This window comes from Hemiscyllium ocellatum, chromosome 7 (genome assembly GCF_020745735.1).
Source record: "Hemiscyllium ocellatum isolate sHemOce1 chromosome 7, sHemOce1.pat.X.cur, whole genome shotgun sequence".
Taxonomy (NCBI): domain Eukaryota; kingdom Metazoa; phylum Chordata; class Chondrichthyes; order Orectolobiformes; family Hemiscylliidae; genus Hemiscyllium; species Hemiscyllium ocellatum.
In genome coordinates, this window is record NC_083407.1 from 60027460 (window position 1) to 60044896 (window position 17437).

General features: G+C 41.7%; 1 protein-coding gene across 3 annotated transcripts in view; it reads right to left on the minus strand.

The window, feature by feature from the left end:
- The window catches only part of LOC132817098 (myosin light chain kinase, smooth muscle-like), a 429362-nt gene that overhangs the window by 39645 nt on the left and 372280 nt on the right, over positions 1–17437 (minus strand). For all 3 annotated transcript variants that reach the window (XM_060827247.1, XM_060827248.1, XM_060827250.1), the window contains 3 exons: positions 17221–17253; positions 17043–17136; positions 16734–16937 (listed from right to left, as the gene is read on the minus strand). In XM_060827247.1, coding sequence (XP_060683230.1) covers positions 16734–16937; positions 17043–17136; positions 17221–17253 — 331 coding nt within the window. The remainder of the gene's footprint in view (positions 1–16733; positions 16938–17042; positions 17137–17220; positions 17254–17437) is intronic.

Consider the following 17437-nt stretch of genomic DNA (forward strand, 5'->3'; position numbering starts at 1 on the left):
AGCACAGACATTTAACAGCATACTAATAAATAGATGCATATTTAACGTGTGGGTTTAGACTTTAGCTCCTGTCTTTCTGATCAAGCAGACTCTTGTTATATACATCCCCATTAGGGTTCTCATGTAACTTCTGCTGTTCCTATATCCTGTGTTGGGGGATAAGATTTTCTATCGTCCTTTTTGACATCTTACTTTCCTTTACTCCATCCAAGTTGTTGCTTCTTCTTCCCATTATGATCATAGACACACAAGGATATCCCCATATGACATACCTACTGTTGAGAGGCCTTCAATGAATGGACCTGCGTTGAAAATTTCCTATTGGCATCACACTGTCAGAAGAAGTAAGAATATGTCTGGGTAGGGAAAATGCCTTCCAAAGCCATTGAAAGAAAGTCAAGCAAACTGCAGAAACAGCTACTGAAACTCTTCAGACCGACCAGCACCTCCCCGGAACAGTTGTGGATGACCTTGCTCCTATTCATTCTCAATCTAATTTAACCTTAATGTACTGTTGAACTGCATGATACTCAGAAGTATAATGCTACAAGCCATAACTTGTTATGTATAATTAGGTTACTTGGAACTGTGCACGTTGATCACAAGAAAGGTGATGTGAAAGTGAATAAATCATCAAGCTTAGATGAAATGTATCTCAGGCAGCTAAGGGAACTAATACTGGAGTTTCTGACTATTGTTTTCCAATCCTCTTAATCTACAAACCTGGTACTAGAAGATGGCTAATACTGGGCTATTATTTAAAAAGGGAGAACACAAGAACAAAGTAATTGCTAGTCAGTCAATTTAACCTTGGGTGGGCATGTAATTAAAAAAAACCTTGAGAGGCAGAACATTATCATCTAAAGAGCATTTGTTTATTAAAGACAGCATGGATTGATTAAAGGAAGGTCATATACAAAAAACTTGATTGAATATTTTGTGGAGGTTACAGGGAAGATCAATGAAGGTAGTATGTTTGACATAGTTTAAATTGACTTTAGCAAAGTACTTACAAGGTCCTATTTACAACAAGGAGAAAGTGAGGACTGCAGATGCTGGAGACCAGAGTTGAAACGTGTGGTGCTGGAAAAACACAGCAGGCCAGGCAGCATCCGAGGAGCAGGAGAATCGATGTTTCGGGCAAAGGTCCTTCCTGAAGAAGGGCTTATGCCTGAAACGTCGATTCTCCTGCTCCTCGGAAGCTGCCTCGCCTGCTGTGTTTTGCCAGTACCTCTCTATTTACAACAAGTCAGCAAGTGAAAAGCTCATATGATCTAAGACAAAGCTATAGGAAGAATGTTGTGAAACCTGAGAGGGTTCAGAAAAGACTTGCAAGGATGTTGCCAGGGTTGGATGGTTTGAGCTATAGGCAGAGGCTGAACTGACTGGGGCTAGTTTCCCTGGAGCATCAGAGGCCGAGGGGTGACCATACAGAAGTTTATAAAATCATGTGGGGCATGGGTACAGTAAATAGAAAAGGTCTTTTCTCTGGAGTGGGGGAATCCAAATCTGAAGGGCATAGGTTTAAGGTGAAAGGGGAAAGATTTAAGGGGACCTTAAGGGACAGCTTTGTCACACAAAGGGTGAAACGTGTATGGAATAAGCTGCCAGGTGGAGGCTGGTACAATTATAGCATTTAAAAGACATCTGGATGGGTATATGAATAGGAAGGGTTTAGAGGGAAATGAGTTTAATGCTGACAAATGGGACTTGATTTATTTAGGATATCCGGTCGGCACGGGCAAGTTGGACCAAAGGACCTGTTTCCGTGCTGAACCACTCTGACTACAATTATATGACAAAGTGGCAAATTGAAATGAAATGTTGCTTGGGGGGGGAGAAGCAAAGGGTTATGGCTGCAGGATGTTATGATAACAGGAATGATATAATTGCAAATTGAAAGAATGGGTAAATATACCCTGACAAAACTTGACCAGTATGAAGTAACCCTTTTTAACCCAGGTGCACTACATGATGAGATAGACAAAGGGGACAAGAGTCAGGTAAAGGCCCAACACAACTTTATTGAATACTTTATCAAGGGAAAAGAATATTTATCAAATTCTACTATTACATTTTAATTAAACTCTATCAATCTCTTTACAGGAGACTTCAGTAAACAATCTCAAATCTACACTAGCTTCTGAGGATTTGCTCTACCCTATTTACAGGTCCCTACTGATTTTTTTGAACAGGTTGTCTTTAAAGATTGGTAATACCTGTCCAATAAGGCTAGGTTTGGCCATTCCTCAGTCTTTGAGGGTTGGCTGATGTTTCAGGATCTACAGTGATTGATTTGGGTGTCCCCTCTCATCTAGTGTGTGATTCTGGTCTTTGGGTCATCTCAACAAGATGGTCTTCTGGGCCTGGTCAGTCTGATGATCCTCACCACGAGATGCAAGAAGCTGGAGATACTGTGTTGTTCAGTTGCCAATATAAGATGCTCTCTGGGGATACCATTAAAGTGCAAAAAGCAAAATAGCTGGGGCTCTAGAATGCCCCTTTTATCCCTTTCTTTGTGCCCTTCTCAAAGATTCTGTGGTTTGTGTCCAATACTAGCATTGGACGACAGCAGGAAGACCCAATGTGGTGGTGACTTTCAATAACTGGAGGTCACAGAATGTAGTTTTTAAACCTTTGGCTGTTAAGTGTTGTCCTTTTCATTCTCTGGCTCTGGCCTCCAATTGAGTTGGGTACCACAAGTCTATGTAGCATTCTTCTAACAAAGCAGATTCACTGGAGGTAGAAACAATGGTTCATTCTGAAACAATGTGGTTGTTAGCACCTGACCAGGCCTGTCTGGTTTCTACAGGAAGTTGATTGTTTAAGGAGAAAGTGAGGTCTGCAGATGCTGGAGTATCAGAGCTGAAAATGCGTTGCTGGAAAAGCGCAGCAGGTCAGGCAGCATCCAAGGAACAGGAAATTCAATGTTTCAGGCATAAGCCTGATGAAGGGCTTATGCCCGAAACGTCGAATTTCCTGTTCCTTGGATGCTGCCTGACCTGCTGCGCTTTTCCAGCAACACATTTTCAGTTGATTGTTTAAGGCCTGGCTGCGTGAATACTGTGTGTTCCAGCTCTGCAGTTTGCAAAGTTCAGAATCTGGAAAGATTTTATCCATGCTCATGTAAAAATGTCAATATTTCTGTTACAACCCTGGAGGTCATGGGTCATCTGAACGCATTGTTTGCATTATGAGACATTCATGTACAGGTGCATGATGAAGCAGTTTGCAGATGATACGAAAAAAGTCTTTGAGATTGATGGTAAGATCGAAAAATGTAGCATTGGATAAGTCATATAGACATAAACATAGCAGAAGCCATTCTCTCCAGAGAAGTGTGAGCCAATGGGATTTGTGAAGGGCAAACAAAGCACAGGAATGTCATCATACCAAATGATGGCAGATTGCTCACCACTATTGTCTCAAGGCCAATCAAGGATTAAGAATAAATCTGGTCTCTCTAGCAAAGCTTACATCCCATGGAACAGTGGGAAAAAATAAACAGTAGGATGCTGACGAGTGTTGATGAACAAAGGGACTTTGGACTTTGTGCTGCATATCCCTGAAGATAACTCAAAAGATAGATAATGTATCAAGAAGGCAGACAGCATACTTTAGTTTGTTTGGTGGGGCCTAGAGTATAAGAGAAGGGAAGCTCTGTTGGAATTGTATAAACATATAAAACATATAGTCAGCTGTTTCAGTACTGTGCCCTGTTCCAGTCCCTGCATCACAGGATGTGATTTCACTCGACAGGGTGCAACAAAAGATTTACAATGGCATTGCTAGGAATGGAGACTTTTAGCCATGAGGAAATACTTCACGGGCTGGAGCTGTTTTCTTTGAAACAGAGAAAATTGAAGGAAGATTGAATTCAGCTGTATAAATAGTCAATATGAAGGACCGATTTCCCTTCAGAGATATCAATAAGCATGAAGCATAGATTTAAAGTAAATTTTAGAAGGATTAGAGAGGAGGTGAGGGTTAATTGTTTTCATCCAGTGGATGGTGATCATCAGGAACTCACCGCCTGAAAAGGTGTCAGGGACAGCAACTTTACTGCATTTGGATATGCATGTGCGATTTGTCACCGACAGGGCTCTGGACCAAGAGATAAACAGACTTTTTTGGCTGGTTATGCTTCTGTCATTAATCTTTCTACATTTCACAGGGGAGGATGTGGCATAGTAGTGTCATTGCTGAACTAGTAATCCAGAGACCCAGGCAATGTTCTAGAGGTCTGAGTTTGAATCCCACCACAATAGGGGATGGAATATTAATTCAAAGAATTTGAAAGGATGACCATGAAGCCATTGTTGATAATTAAAGAAACACACGACAGAAGGAAATCTGCTGTCCTTGCCTGGTCTGCCCTCTATGTGCCATTATGCCCAACACTGCTGGAATTTTTTCGCTAGAAATTTACTCTGATCTCACAATTGGAAGAAGTGAAGTTCCACGAAGAGGTGAAAGAGATTATAAAAATGGACAAACCACATGTACTTGTTCTTCTATATGTACATTGGAAATCAACTGACAATGCACATAAGAGAATGTGATTGCACTTGTAAAGCGTTGGTACATTGATGCACTCAGCATGGTCAGGTGCAAGAGCAGGTTTCTCATAGTCTAATTGAAATTTAACAGTTCAGTAATGTAAACTTTGATTACTAAGAGGAAATAACTCACAAGAATTTCAGTGTAGAGTTCTGGCAGTGTCATTTAAAGGGATGAAACATCTAAGAATTATACCTTCTCTACTAAATAAACCGTTTTCTGCTTCTGAAGAAAATAAGAATGAACATTTTTGTATCAATGATATTACGAAAGCATTGCAGATCAAAAGCAGTTTTTTTAAAAAAATTGTTCAGATGATATGGGTATTGGTGGCTAGGACAATATTTATTGTGGGCGGCACGGTGGCACAGTGGTTAGCACTGCTGACTCACAGCGCCTGAGACCCAGGTTCAATTCCCGACTCAGGCGACTGACTGTGTGGAGTTTGCACATTCTCCCCGTGTCTGCGTGGGTTTCCTCCGGGTGCTCCGGTTTCCTCCCACAGTCCAAAGCTGTGCAGGCTAGGTGAATTGGCCATGCTAAATTGCCCATAGTGTTAGGTAAAGGGGTAAATGTAGGGGAATGGGTCTGGGTGGGTTGCGCTTCGGCGGGTCAGTGTGGACTTGTTGGGCCGAAGGGCCTGTTTCCACACTGTAAGCAATCTAATCTAATTGCTTGGAGAGTCATTGAGATCCAACCACATTAATGAAGACTGAAATTGAATTTGGCTGACTCATACCAACAATACAAATCAGCACAAGGTAAAGTAAGAAAGAAGGAATTTGGTTGGATCACTTGTCAACTAGTTTAACATTTACAAATCAACATTGATACTGTATATTCCAAAAGATGTTGCATCTAAGGAAAGGTAATTTAACTGCAACTCAACAAGTGAAGCTTCGTGCACTTTTTGTTGTATTGTGGATATTGTAGACTTATAGATAATAGCATTAGGAAATGGAACAAATTGCTTGCAGTCAATGCTGGTACTACATCAAACATTCCTCTATTTGATATTGAATAACCCAGATACTTCGCAGAGCCAATCTTCCATTATCCTGACAGAATGCATAAATACCATCCCCCGAAGATCATTCCACTTTCAAACTGTGTGACTTCATCAGCTTACAGCATGGCTGCCAAATTAGTGCCAAAATTGGGATGGCCTCATGGATTCTGGGTAATCCAAGATGGAGGACGGGAAAAATTTCTGGCTGTAAGAGCTGCTCCTTTGTTTGAGGTATTTTAGGTGTTGGAGGTGATTTCCTCAAAATCCAGGAGCCGCAATTACTGTTTTATATGCTGTCGCATTGTTTTGGAACTTTGGAAAAATAAAGTCAAAACAACAGTAGTTTAAAACGGAGAAGAGCAGACAAAGGAAGCACATGGTGTGGACAGTGCAGGAGGGAGAGAGAGAGAGAGAGAGAGAGAGAGAACCTGCACAGTTACCACCTTTGCTGTTTGAATTCATGTATCGCTCGACATCGGAGTGCATCTGGGAAAATTAACAAACAGTGAAATTCACAATTAATCTTAGAGGAACTGTTGGGCGAAGTTCACAGCACAGAATCAGATAAGTTAATTGTTGTTTTAAGTCTGTCCAAGAGAAAGGCTGTAGTGAGTATAGTGGATTCTTTCTTGATTATATGTTTTTGAAGATAAGTCTCTTGATTAGACTGAAAATATAAGCCATAGCTATTAACTTAACCTGGGGCAGTGTATGTAGAGGAATAAGATGGTGTTATTTTCTGGGTTTATAGATTGTGAAGGAGCAAAAATGGCCTTTTCAGTGATATGTACTTCTTGTCAGATATGGGAGTTTAAAGAGAGTTTAAGGGTTACTGCAGATTATATCTGCCATAAATGCTGTCGGATGCGAATCTTGTCAGATCGAGTGGATCAATTGGAGAGGCAGATAGAAGCGATGAGGAGCTTGCAACAGCAACAGTATGTGATGGATGGCAGTTATAGGAAGGGGGGAGGTCTCAGATATAGTCACATGGATGAGTTAACTCCAGGAAGAGTAATAGAGGTAGGTACCTAGGGCAGGAGTCTTTTGTGGATATACCCATTTCAAACAGGTATGCTGTTTTGGAAAATGTAGGGGGTGATGGATTCTCAGGGGAACGTAGCACGAACAGCCAAGTTTCTGGTATTGAGACTGGCTCTAATGCAACAAGGGGTACGTTGGTTTCCAAGAGATCAATTGTGTTCGGTGATTCTGTAGTCTGAGGTACAGACGGACGTTTCTGTGGCCAGCAGAGAAAAAGCAGAATGGTGTGTTGTTTCCTTGGTGCCAGGATCAAGGATGTCTCAGAGAGGGTGCAGAATGTTCTCACGGGGAAAATGGGACAGCAGGAAGTCATGCCCACATTGGAACCAACGACATTGGAAGGGAAAAGGTTGAGACTCTGAAGGGAGATTACAGAGAATTAGGCAGAAATTTAAAAAGGAGGTCCTCAAGGGTAGTAATATCTGGATTACTCCCAGTGCTATGAGCTAGTGAGGGCAGGAATAGGAGGATAGAGCAGATGAATGCATGGCTGAGGAGCTGATGTATGGGAGAAGGATTCACATTTTTGGATCACTGGAATCTCTTTTGGGGTAGAAGTGACCTGTACAAGAAGGACGGATTGCACCTAAATTGGAAGGGGTCTAATATACTGGCAGGGAAATTTGCTAAAACTGCTTGGGAGGATTTAAACCAGTAAGGTGGGGGTGGGACTCAAGGAGATAGTGAGGAAAGAGATTGATCTGAGACAGCTGAAAACAGAAGTGAGTCAAACAGTCAGGGCAGGCAGGGACAAGGTAGGGCTAATAAATTAAACTGCATTTATTTCAATGCAAGGGGCCTAACAGGGAAGGCAGATAAACTCAGGGCATGGTTAAGAACATGGGACTGGGATATCATAACAAATACAGAAACATGGTTCAGGGATGGGCAGGACTGGCAGCTTAATGTTCCAGGATACAAATGACACAGGAAGGATAAAAAGGGAGGCAAGAGAGGAGGGGGAGTGGCATTTTTGATAAGGGATAGTATTACAGCTGTGCTGAGGGAAGATATTCCCGGATATACATCCAGGGAAGTTATTTGGGTGGAATTGAGAAATAAGAAAGGGATGATCACCTTATTGGGACTGTATTATAGACCTCCCAATAGTCAGAGGGAAATTGAGAAACAAACTTGTAAGGAGATCTCAGCTATCTGTAAGAATAATAGGGTAGTTATGGTAGGGGATTTTAACTTTCCAAACATCGACTGGGACTGCCATAGTGTTAAAGGTTTAGATGGAGAGGAATGAGAGAAGTGATTGCTGGGCCTCTTGCTGAGATATTTGTATCATCGATAGTCCCAGGTGAGGTGGCGGAAGACCGGAGGTTGGCAAACATGGTGCCATTGTTTAAGAAGGGCGGTAAAGACAAGCCAGGGAACTATAGACCAATGAGCCTGACCTTGGTGGTGGGCAAGTTGTTGAAGAGAATCCTGAGGGACAGGATGTATATATATTTGGAAAGGCAAGGACTGATTCAGGATAGCCAACAAGGCTTTGTGCGTGGGAAATCATGTCTCACAAATTTGATTGAGTTTTTTGAAGCAACAAAGAAAATTGATGAGGGCAGATCAGTAGATGTGATCTATTTGGACTTCAGTAAGGCGTTCGACAAGGTTTCCTATGGGAGACTGATTAGCAAGGTTAAATCTTATGGAATACAGGGAGAACTAGCCATTTGTATACAGAACTGGCTCAAAGGTAGAAGACAGAGGGTGGTGGTGGAGGGTTGTTTTTCAGACTGGAGGCCTGTGACCAGTGAAGTGCCACAAGGATCGGTGCTGGGTCCTTTACTTTTTATCATTTACATAAATGATTTGGATACGAGCATAAGAGGTACAGTTAGTAAGTTTGCAGATGACACCAAAATTGGAGGTGTAGTGGACAGTGAAGAGGGTTTCCTCAGATTACAACAGGATCTGGATCAGATGAGCCAATGGGCTGAGCAGTGGCAGATGGAGCTTAATTCAGATAAATGCGAGGTGCTGTATTTTGGGAAAGCAAATCTTAGCAGGACTTATACACTTAATGGTAAGGTCCTTAGGGAGTGTTGCTGAACAAAGAGACCTTGGAGTGCAGGTTCATAACTCATTGGAAGTGGAGTCGCAAGTAGATAGGATAATGAAGAAGGCGTTTGGTATGCTTTCCTTTATTGTCAGAGTATTGAGTACAAGAGTTGGGAGGTCATGTTGGGGCTGCACAGGACATTGGTTAGGCCACTGTTGGAATACTGTGTGCAATTCTGGTCTCCTTCCTATTGGAAAGATGTTGTGAAACTTGAAAGGGTTCAGAAAAGATTGACAAGGATGTTGCCAGGGTTGGAGGATTTGAGCTATAGGGAGAGGCTGAACAGGCTGGGGCTGTTTTCCCTGGAGTGTCGAAGGCTGAGTGGTGACCTTATAGAGGTTTACAAAATTATGAGGGGCATGGATAGGATAAATAGACAAAGTCTTTTCCCTGGGGTCGGGGAGTCCAGAATTGGAGGTTAAGGGTGAGAGGGGAAAGATATAAAAGAGACCTAAGGGGCAACTTTTTCACGCAGAGCGTGGTACGTGTATGGAATGAGCTGCCAGAGGATGTGGTGGAGGCTGGTACAATTGCAACATTTAAGAGGCATTTGGATGGATATATGAATAGGAAGGGTTTGGAGGGATATGGGCCGGGTGCTGGCAGGTGGGACTAGATTGGATTGGGATATCTGGTCGGCATGGACGTGTTGGACTGAAGTGTCTATTTCCATGCTGTACATCTCTATGACTCTATGACTCTAAGATGCTTTCTGCTGTAGACCAGACTAGGAGCAGCCAAATATATTTTGTTCATGACCCTTGCCTTGTCATAAAACGTTCACCTTGATTCAAATTTGTACTTAACTCCCAATGATGAAAACTACTATTTTTTTACTGCAAGCAATCCATCTCTGCTGCCCCCACATTTAAATGAGTGTTGTTTTTACGTTCAGCTCTTTCAAAAATGTACATTTTTTTGGAGGCTTGTTTTGGACTTGCATTTGCTTAGAAATTAAACATTTCTCCACTTTGTTCACCCTATGTTGACATCGACCATTCTCAATTCTGATATTGTGCAATGAGGTACAGAGCTGCATCTTAAACTCTAAACTCTGATTTTAAACCACTTCACAGAAAAGGGAAGGTGAGGGGCTAAGCTGTTAAAATGGTTGTGGAATTGCATTGCGTTCCCAATAATTCCCTGCCATCAATGATTATAATAAGGTAGGATGAGTTGGGAGACCCTCCTTTCAAGGAAATGCTGAACAACAGGACCAAATGACAATTGTATCACTCCTTTAACACAGTAACAAAAAACCCAAAGTGTTTAACTTTCGAAAGCTGTGGCCTGCTGATGCTCTAGGCAAATCAGAGATATTTTAAGTTCAGGAACTAAGAGGCTTAAATGAAGCCAAGATCTCTAGTAAAAGTGCCAGGAAGCAGCAGGGTGACCCGAAGAGGCTAGTGTAGGTTCCTATTTGCTTTATGTCATATTTCTTGAAGATTGAGATCAGCATGAGTGCTTCTCAAGGACCCTCAGGAGATCTTTGGGCTGCCTGAGCTCTAGCTGTCGCCATTCCTCCTAGCACTGTCGTTAAGGCTGTCCTCTCATGTTGATGCCACTTTACCCAGTCTCAGGTAGGAGAAACACAGCACAATTTAACTGTGACTGATGCCTGAGTTTTTGTAAAGTCATAATAGCTGAACCAAACTGGCACTGGAATCCTGATTCCAGATGCCCTGACACTTAAACCCTGCACACACTATTTTCACAACAGGTGCGTGGTACTTCACACATCCATGGTCTTTACCCACTCCAATTTACACATGCACCTGCATTCCAAGAGTAGCAATTCAGATTGCTGGGATTGCTGAAACATAAATGTTAGGCTTTAGACAAAGGTAAAGAAAAGATCCGAAGCTGCTGGAATTATTTGGAGGGTAAGATGACCTTTGGGAGAAGTCAGATGCCAGTTTGGGTTGTTAAGAGTAGACGTAAATGTGCATAAAATTGGTGAGCTCTATTGAACTGTCAAGTCATTAAAATCCTTAGGCTCTTTAAAAATAAATATGTCGAGCCTTCAGTTGAAAAAAAAAAAGGATGGTTTCTGTTTAACTGTTTCTCAACAGAAAAATTGACATTTTCATAATCTATCACAATCTCTTTTAAGGACATAAGACCATAAGAAATAGGACTGGAAGTAAGGCCATTCGGCCCATTGAGTCCACTCTGCCATTCAACCATGGCTGATGGGCATTTCAATGCCACTTACCCTCACTCTCCCCTTAGCCCTTAATTCTTGCAAGCTTAAGAATTTATCAATCTCTTCCTTGAAGATGTTTAACGCCCTGGCCTCCACTGCGCTCTGTGGCAATGAATTCCACAGGTCCACCACTCTCTGGCTGAAGAAATGTCTCCTCATTTCCATTCTAAATTGACCCCCTCTAATTCTAAGGCTGTGCCCACGAGTCTTAGTATCCTCACCTGACAGAACCAATTTCCCAGCGTCCACCATTTCTAAGCCATGCATTATCTTGCAAGTTTCTATTAGGTCTCCCCTCAACCTGCTGAACTCTAATGAATACAGTTCCAGGATCCTCAGCTGTTAAGCCTACCATTCCAGGGAACATCCGTGTGAATCTCCGCTGGACACGCTCCAGTACAAGTATGTCCTTCCTGAGGTGTGGGGCCCAAAACTGGACACAGTATTCTAAATGGGGCCTAACCAGAGCTTTATTAAGTCTAAGTAGAACCTCACTGCTTTTACATTCCAACCCTCTTGAAATAAATGACAACATTACATTTGCTTTCTTAACCCTAAACTCAACCTGCAAGTCAACCTTTAGATAATCCTCTAGTACCACTCCCAGATCCCTTTGGTTTAAGAATTTTGTCACCATTTATAAAATAGTCCATGCCTGTGTTCTTTTTTCCAAAGTGCAAGACCTCGCATTTGCTCACATTGAATTTCATCGGCTTTTTCTTGGACCATTCTCCTAAACTGTCTAAATCTTTCTGTAGCCTTCCACCTCCTCAGAACTACCTGTCTGTCGGCCTAACTTTGTATCATTGGTGAACTTCGCCAGAATGCCCCCAGTCTCTTCATCCACATTTCTATATAAAGTGAACAGCTGGGGTCCCCGATACTGAACCCTGTGGAACACCACTTGTCACTAGTTGCCATTCTGAAAAAGAATCTTTTATCCCAATTCTCTGCCTCCTGTCTGACAACCAATCCTCAATCTATACCAGTAGCTCACCTTGAACACCATGGGCCCTCATCTTACTCAGCAGCCTCCCATGAGTCACCTTATCAAAGGCCTTTTGGAAGCCTAGGTAGGTAACATCCATTGGGTTTCCCTGGTCTAACCTACCTGTTACTACTTCAAAGAACTCTAACAAGTTTGTCAGGCATGACCTCCTCTTACTAAATCCATGCTGACTTGTTCTAATTAAACTCTGCACTTCCAAGAATTTAGAAATCTCATCCTTAACAATGGATTCTAGAATTTTACCTACACCTGAGGTTAGGCTAATTGGCCTATAATTTTCCATCTTTTGTCTTGGTCCTTTCTTGAACAAGGGGGTTACTTCAGCGATTTTCCAAGCATCAGGGACTTTCCCTGAACCCAGTGATTTTTGAAAGATTACAACCAATGCCTCTGCTATTTCTTCAGCCACCTCCCTCAGAACTCTGGGATGTAGCCCATCCAGGCCAGGAGATTTATCAGTTTTTACACCAACTAGCTTATCAAGTACTTTTTCCTTTGTAATGGCCACCATGCTCAACTCTGCCCCTTGACTCTCCTTAATTTTTGGGATATCACTCACGTCTTCCACTGTGAAGACTGACACAAAGTATTTATTAAATTCTTCAGCTATTTCCTTATGTCCAATCACTAGCCTTCCAGCATCAATTTGGAGCAGCTCAATCTCTATTTTTGCCTCTTGTTTGTTTCTTCTGTAATGAAACAAACTTTTACGATCATTTCTAATATTACTGGCTAGCTTACCTTCATATTTGACCCTCTCCTTGCTTATTTCTCTCTTTGTTATCCTCTGTTTGTTTTTGTAGCCTTCCCAATCTTCTGATCGATCGCCATTAATGACGACCGACTTGACACTGACATTTTTTACAAACCCACCAACTCCACAGCTACCTGGATTACACCTCTTCCCACCCTATCTCTTGCAAAAATGCCATCCCGTATTCCCAATTCCTCCACTTCCGCCATATCTGCTCCCAGGAGGACCAGTTCCACCATAGAACACACCAGATGACCTCCTTCTTTAGAGACCACAATTTCCCTTCCCACATGGCTAAAGATGCCCTCCAACGCATCTCGTCCACATCCCGCACCTCCGCCCTCAGACCCCACCCCTCCAACCGTAACAAGGACAGAACGCCCCTGGTGCTCACCTTCCACCCTACAAACCTTCGCATAAACCAAATCATCCGCCGACATTTCTGCCACCTCCAAAAAGACTCCACCACAGGGATATATTTCCCTCCCCACCACTTTCCGCCTTCCGCAAAGACCATTCCCTCCGTGACTAACTGGTCAGGTCCACGTCCCCCTACGACACACCCTCCCATCCTGGCACTTTCCCCTGCCACCGCAGGAACTGTAAAACTTGTGCCCACACCTCCTCCCTCACCTCTATCCAAGGCCCTAAAGGAGCCTTCCACATCCATCAAAGTTTTACCTGCACATCCACTAATATCATTTATTGTATCTGTTGCTCCCAATGCAGTCTCCTCTACATTTGGGAGACTGGACGCCTCCTAGCAGACCGCTTTAGGGAACATCTCCGAGACACCCGCACCAATCAACCACACCGCGCCGTGGCTCAATATTTCAACTCCCCCTCCCACTCTGCCAAGGACATGGAGGTCCTGGGCCTCCTTCACCGCCGCTCCCTCACCAACAGACACCTGGAGGAAGAACACCTCATCTTCCGCCTCGGAACACTTCAACCCCAGGACTTCAACAGTTTCCTCATTTCCCCTTCCCCCACCTTATCCTAGTTTCAAACTTCCAGCTCAGCACTGTCACCATGACTTGTCCGGACTTGTCCGACCTGCCTGTCTCTTTTTCCACCTATCCACTCCACCCTTTCCTCACTGACCTATCAACTTCATCTCCTCCCCACTCACCCATTGTACTCTATGCTACTCTCTCCCCACCCACAACCTCCCCAAGCTTATCTCTCCACGCTTCAGTCTCTCTGCTTTTATTCCTGATGAAGGGCTTTTGCCCAAAACGTTGATTTCGCTGCTCGTTGGATGCTGCCTGAACTGCTGTGCTCTTCCAGCACCACTGATCCAGAGTCTGGTTTCCAGCATCTGCAGTCATTGTTTTTACCTTGATTTCCCAGTGCTCTTGGCCACTTTATAGGCTCTCTCTTTTTACATTTCCTGAGTTCCTTCGTCAGCTATGGTTGTCTAACCCCACACTGCCACCATCCCCCACCCCACCCTGGTAATCTTTGTTTTCTTGGGGATGTACCTCTATACTGTGTCCTCAATTATACCCAGAAACTCCTGCTAGTGTTCTCTACTGTCTCCCCCATTAGGATCTGCTTCCAGTCAATTTTCGTCAGTTCCTCTCTCATGCCCCTGTAATTACCTTTATTTATTTAACTGCAATACCATTACATCCAATTTTGCCTTCTCTCTTTCAAACTCCAGACTGAACACATTATAATCGCTGCCTCCTAAGTGTTCCCTGACTTTAAGATCTTTTATAAAGTCTGGTTTGTTACATAGCACCAAGTCCAGAATAGCCTAGTTCCTTGTGGGCTCCATCACAAGCTGTTCCAAAAAGCCATCCTGTAAGCATTCTATGAATTCCCTTTCTTTGGATCCACCAGCAACATACTTGATTACTATGATCTGCCTGTACTGCTCAAAAACAAAGCTTTACACTGTACTTCAGTACACGTGGAAATCAATCAATCAATTTGTCAACAATCATAGTTGGAGGCTTGTAAATTCACAGTTAATTGGCAGCTTCAAATGGTTATAAAGGGGAGATGACAGTTGAGATGTAGTATTGCTAGGTATTATTCCAGAGACCCAGTTAGTGTTCTGGGGATCAAGAGTCGAATCCCACCATGGCAAACGGTGCAATTTGAATTCAACAAAATTCTGGAATTAGGAACTTAATGATGACCATGAATTGTCATTTGTCAGGAAAAACCCATCTGGTAAACTGATGTTTTTAAGGAAGGAAACTGTCATTCTAACCTGTCTGTCCTACTTGTGACTCCAGACCCACGGCAATATGGTTGACTCTTGACTGTGCTCTGAGCAATTAGGAATGGGCAATAAATGCTGGTCTAGCCAGCGACACCTTCATCTTGTGAATGAATAAAGATGTAATCTGTTGTCTTCGACACAGGGCTATGAAGACAGATTATTGTTTTAATAAGGGATGAGTTGGAAGAAAATATTTGTTTTCATAAGGGATTAAGTAATTTCAAACATACAAATTAGGAGCACGAGTTGGCTAATCAGCCCCTCCAGCATGCCCCATCATTTAATAAGATAATAATTGATTTATTTATTCCATATTCTCACTTAGACCAATAACCGTTTCATGCCTTGCTTATCAAGAATCTATCCACCTCTGCTTTAAAAGTCGTCAAGGGCACTGCTTTTACCACCTGCTGAGTAAGAGGGATCGAAAAACTCATAACCTTCAGTGAGAAAAACATTCTCCTCCTCTCTCTTAAATGGCTGACTTCTTATTTTTAGATAGTGAACCTTAGTTTTAGACTATTGGCTAATAGAAAATATCCTTTCCAAATACACCCTGTCAAGATCCTTCAGAATCTTATAAGTTTTAGTCAGGCTGCTTTTTACTCTTCATAACACCAATAGGTAAAAATCCAGGCCTATTCAACATTTCCTCGTTATGACAACTCATCCATTCCATGTAATTAGATCGAGTAAATTTTCTCTGAACTGCTACCAATGCATTTATTTGTCAAATGAGGGGAACAATACAGTGCACTGTGCTCTAGAAATGATCTCAGCAATACAGTATATAATTGAAGCACAACCTCCCTAACGTTTGTATTCAATTTCCCTTGCAACAGACAAAAACATTCTACAAGCTTTCCTATCTACTTTCTGTGATTACAAACTAACCTTTGCAATTCACACGCAAGTATACTCAGATTCTTCTGCGTCTTGAAACTTAACATTCTCTCACCATTTCGATAATATGCTTTTTCAAAATCCTTGCCAAAAGGGACAATTGCACATTTTCTCACATTATGGCCCATTTATACTCAATTCTTTTGCCTTTTTTCTAACATGTTCACATTCCTTTGAAGCGTCCTTAAGTCTTCATCACAACTTAGTTTCTTTATGTCATGAGCAAATTTAGAAACCTTACTTTCAATCCCTCCAAACAAGTCATGCATGCAATATATAAAAAAAATTGATGCCCCAGCACTAATAAATATAGTACACCACTGTTACCCGATTATACCTATTCTCCGTTTCACTGGTACTTGAAGGGGTTTAAATGTTATCAGTGTTTTGTTTTGCTGATATAGTTGTCTGTGATATAAACTTAAAGCTTTATTTTATTTCATCCCACCATGCCTTCAGAGATCTGTCTCAGGGGGCAATAGACGGTGAAAGAGCAAAGGGTAATGATTGGGAAGTCATGTGTTGATATATATATATATATAGAAATTTTACTGGCATTGATTGGCTCAACTCTTGTGTGCTTGGCCCACCCTCAGGACAACAAAATGGGAAGATTGGGGGCTGGAGTTAAAATAATGTAGATCTTGCACTTTGGCAAGCTCTATGAATGGCTGCTTATATTCAGAATTGTCACCCTAGGGTACATGCAGGGCACAATAATCTCTATTACCCCCATCTCAAAATACAAGCACGGCTCTATTAGTGTCAACATATTCAGTTACAAACAATGTTTGGCCTTGTCTTACATTCCAAACAAGCTAGTTATCTGAGAGACTGTTCACTGTCAATCCCTCAACTTTTTAAAATCAAACAATCACTTATTGATCATTCATAACAACATGCACAGAAATAAAAATCAAATGAAAGAATTAGTTATTACTCACATTTCCAGGACCATAACTATGTCTGACTTGGATTCAAAGGCATCAACACATTGAACAAGCTTTGGGTGGTGCAGACAATTCATAATACTGATTTCTTGCCTTACATTTTCTTTATCTTTCGCGGAAAAGGCCTTGAAAAACTTTCCTGCCCAAACTTTTCTAGTTTTCTTTTCAACAAGTTTAAAAACTTGTCCAAATTTTCCCCTGTAGAGAATATCACAACACATTTCGTATAAGTTTGTGCTGTTTAATGGAATCTATTATTGATTTGTAATCGGTTACTATTGTCATATTATCAGGGGCACTCACGTTCCTATTTTTTCCAATATATCATAATATTCTGCAACCTTCTCACTTGTGTTGATGTTAACATCACGATAATCTGGTTCACCTTCTTTTTCATCTGAAAAGTAAGTTTTTTGGTTTTAAATAATAATACTGACTTTATTCTAATTAGTAAATGAGCAAAATATAAAATAATATTTACCATCGTCAGACAGATCAGCTTCATCTTTGCGATCTTAAAATTAAACAAAACTAAGTTAGACCAAAATATGAGATGACAATTTTTATTCTAAAAGAACATATTTCAAAGTATGAAAGGTTGACAGCTAATACATTTTTTCAAGCATTTTATTTAAAACACATGTAAATGTTGACAGAAATTCCATAAAATTTGTATGAACTTCCTTAGTTTTAGTCCA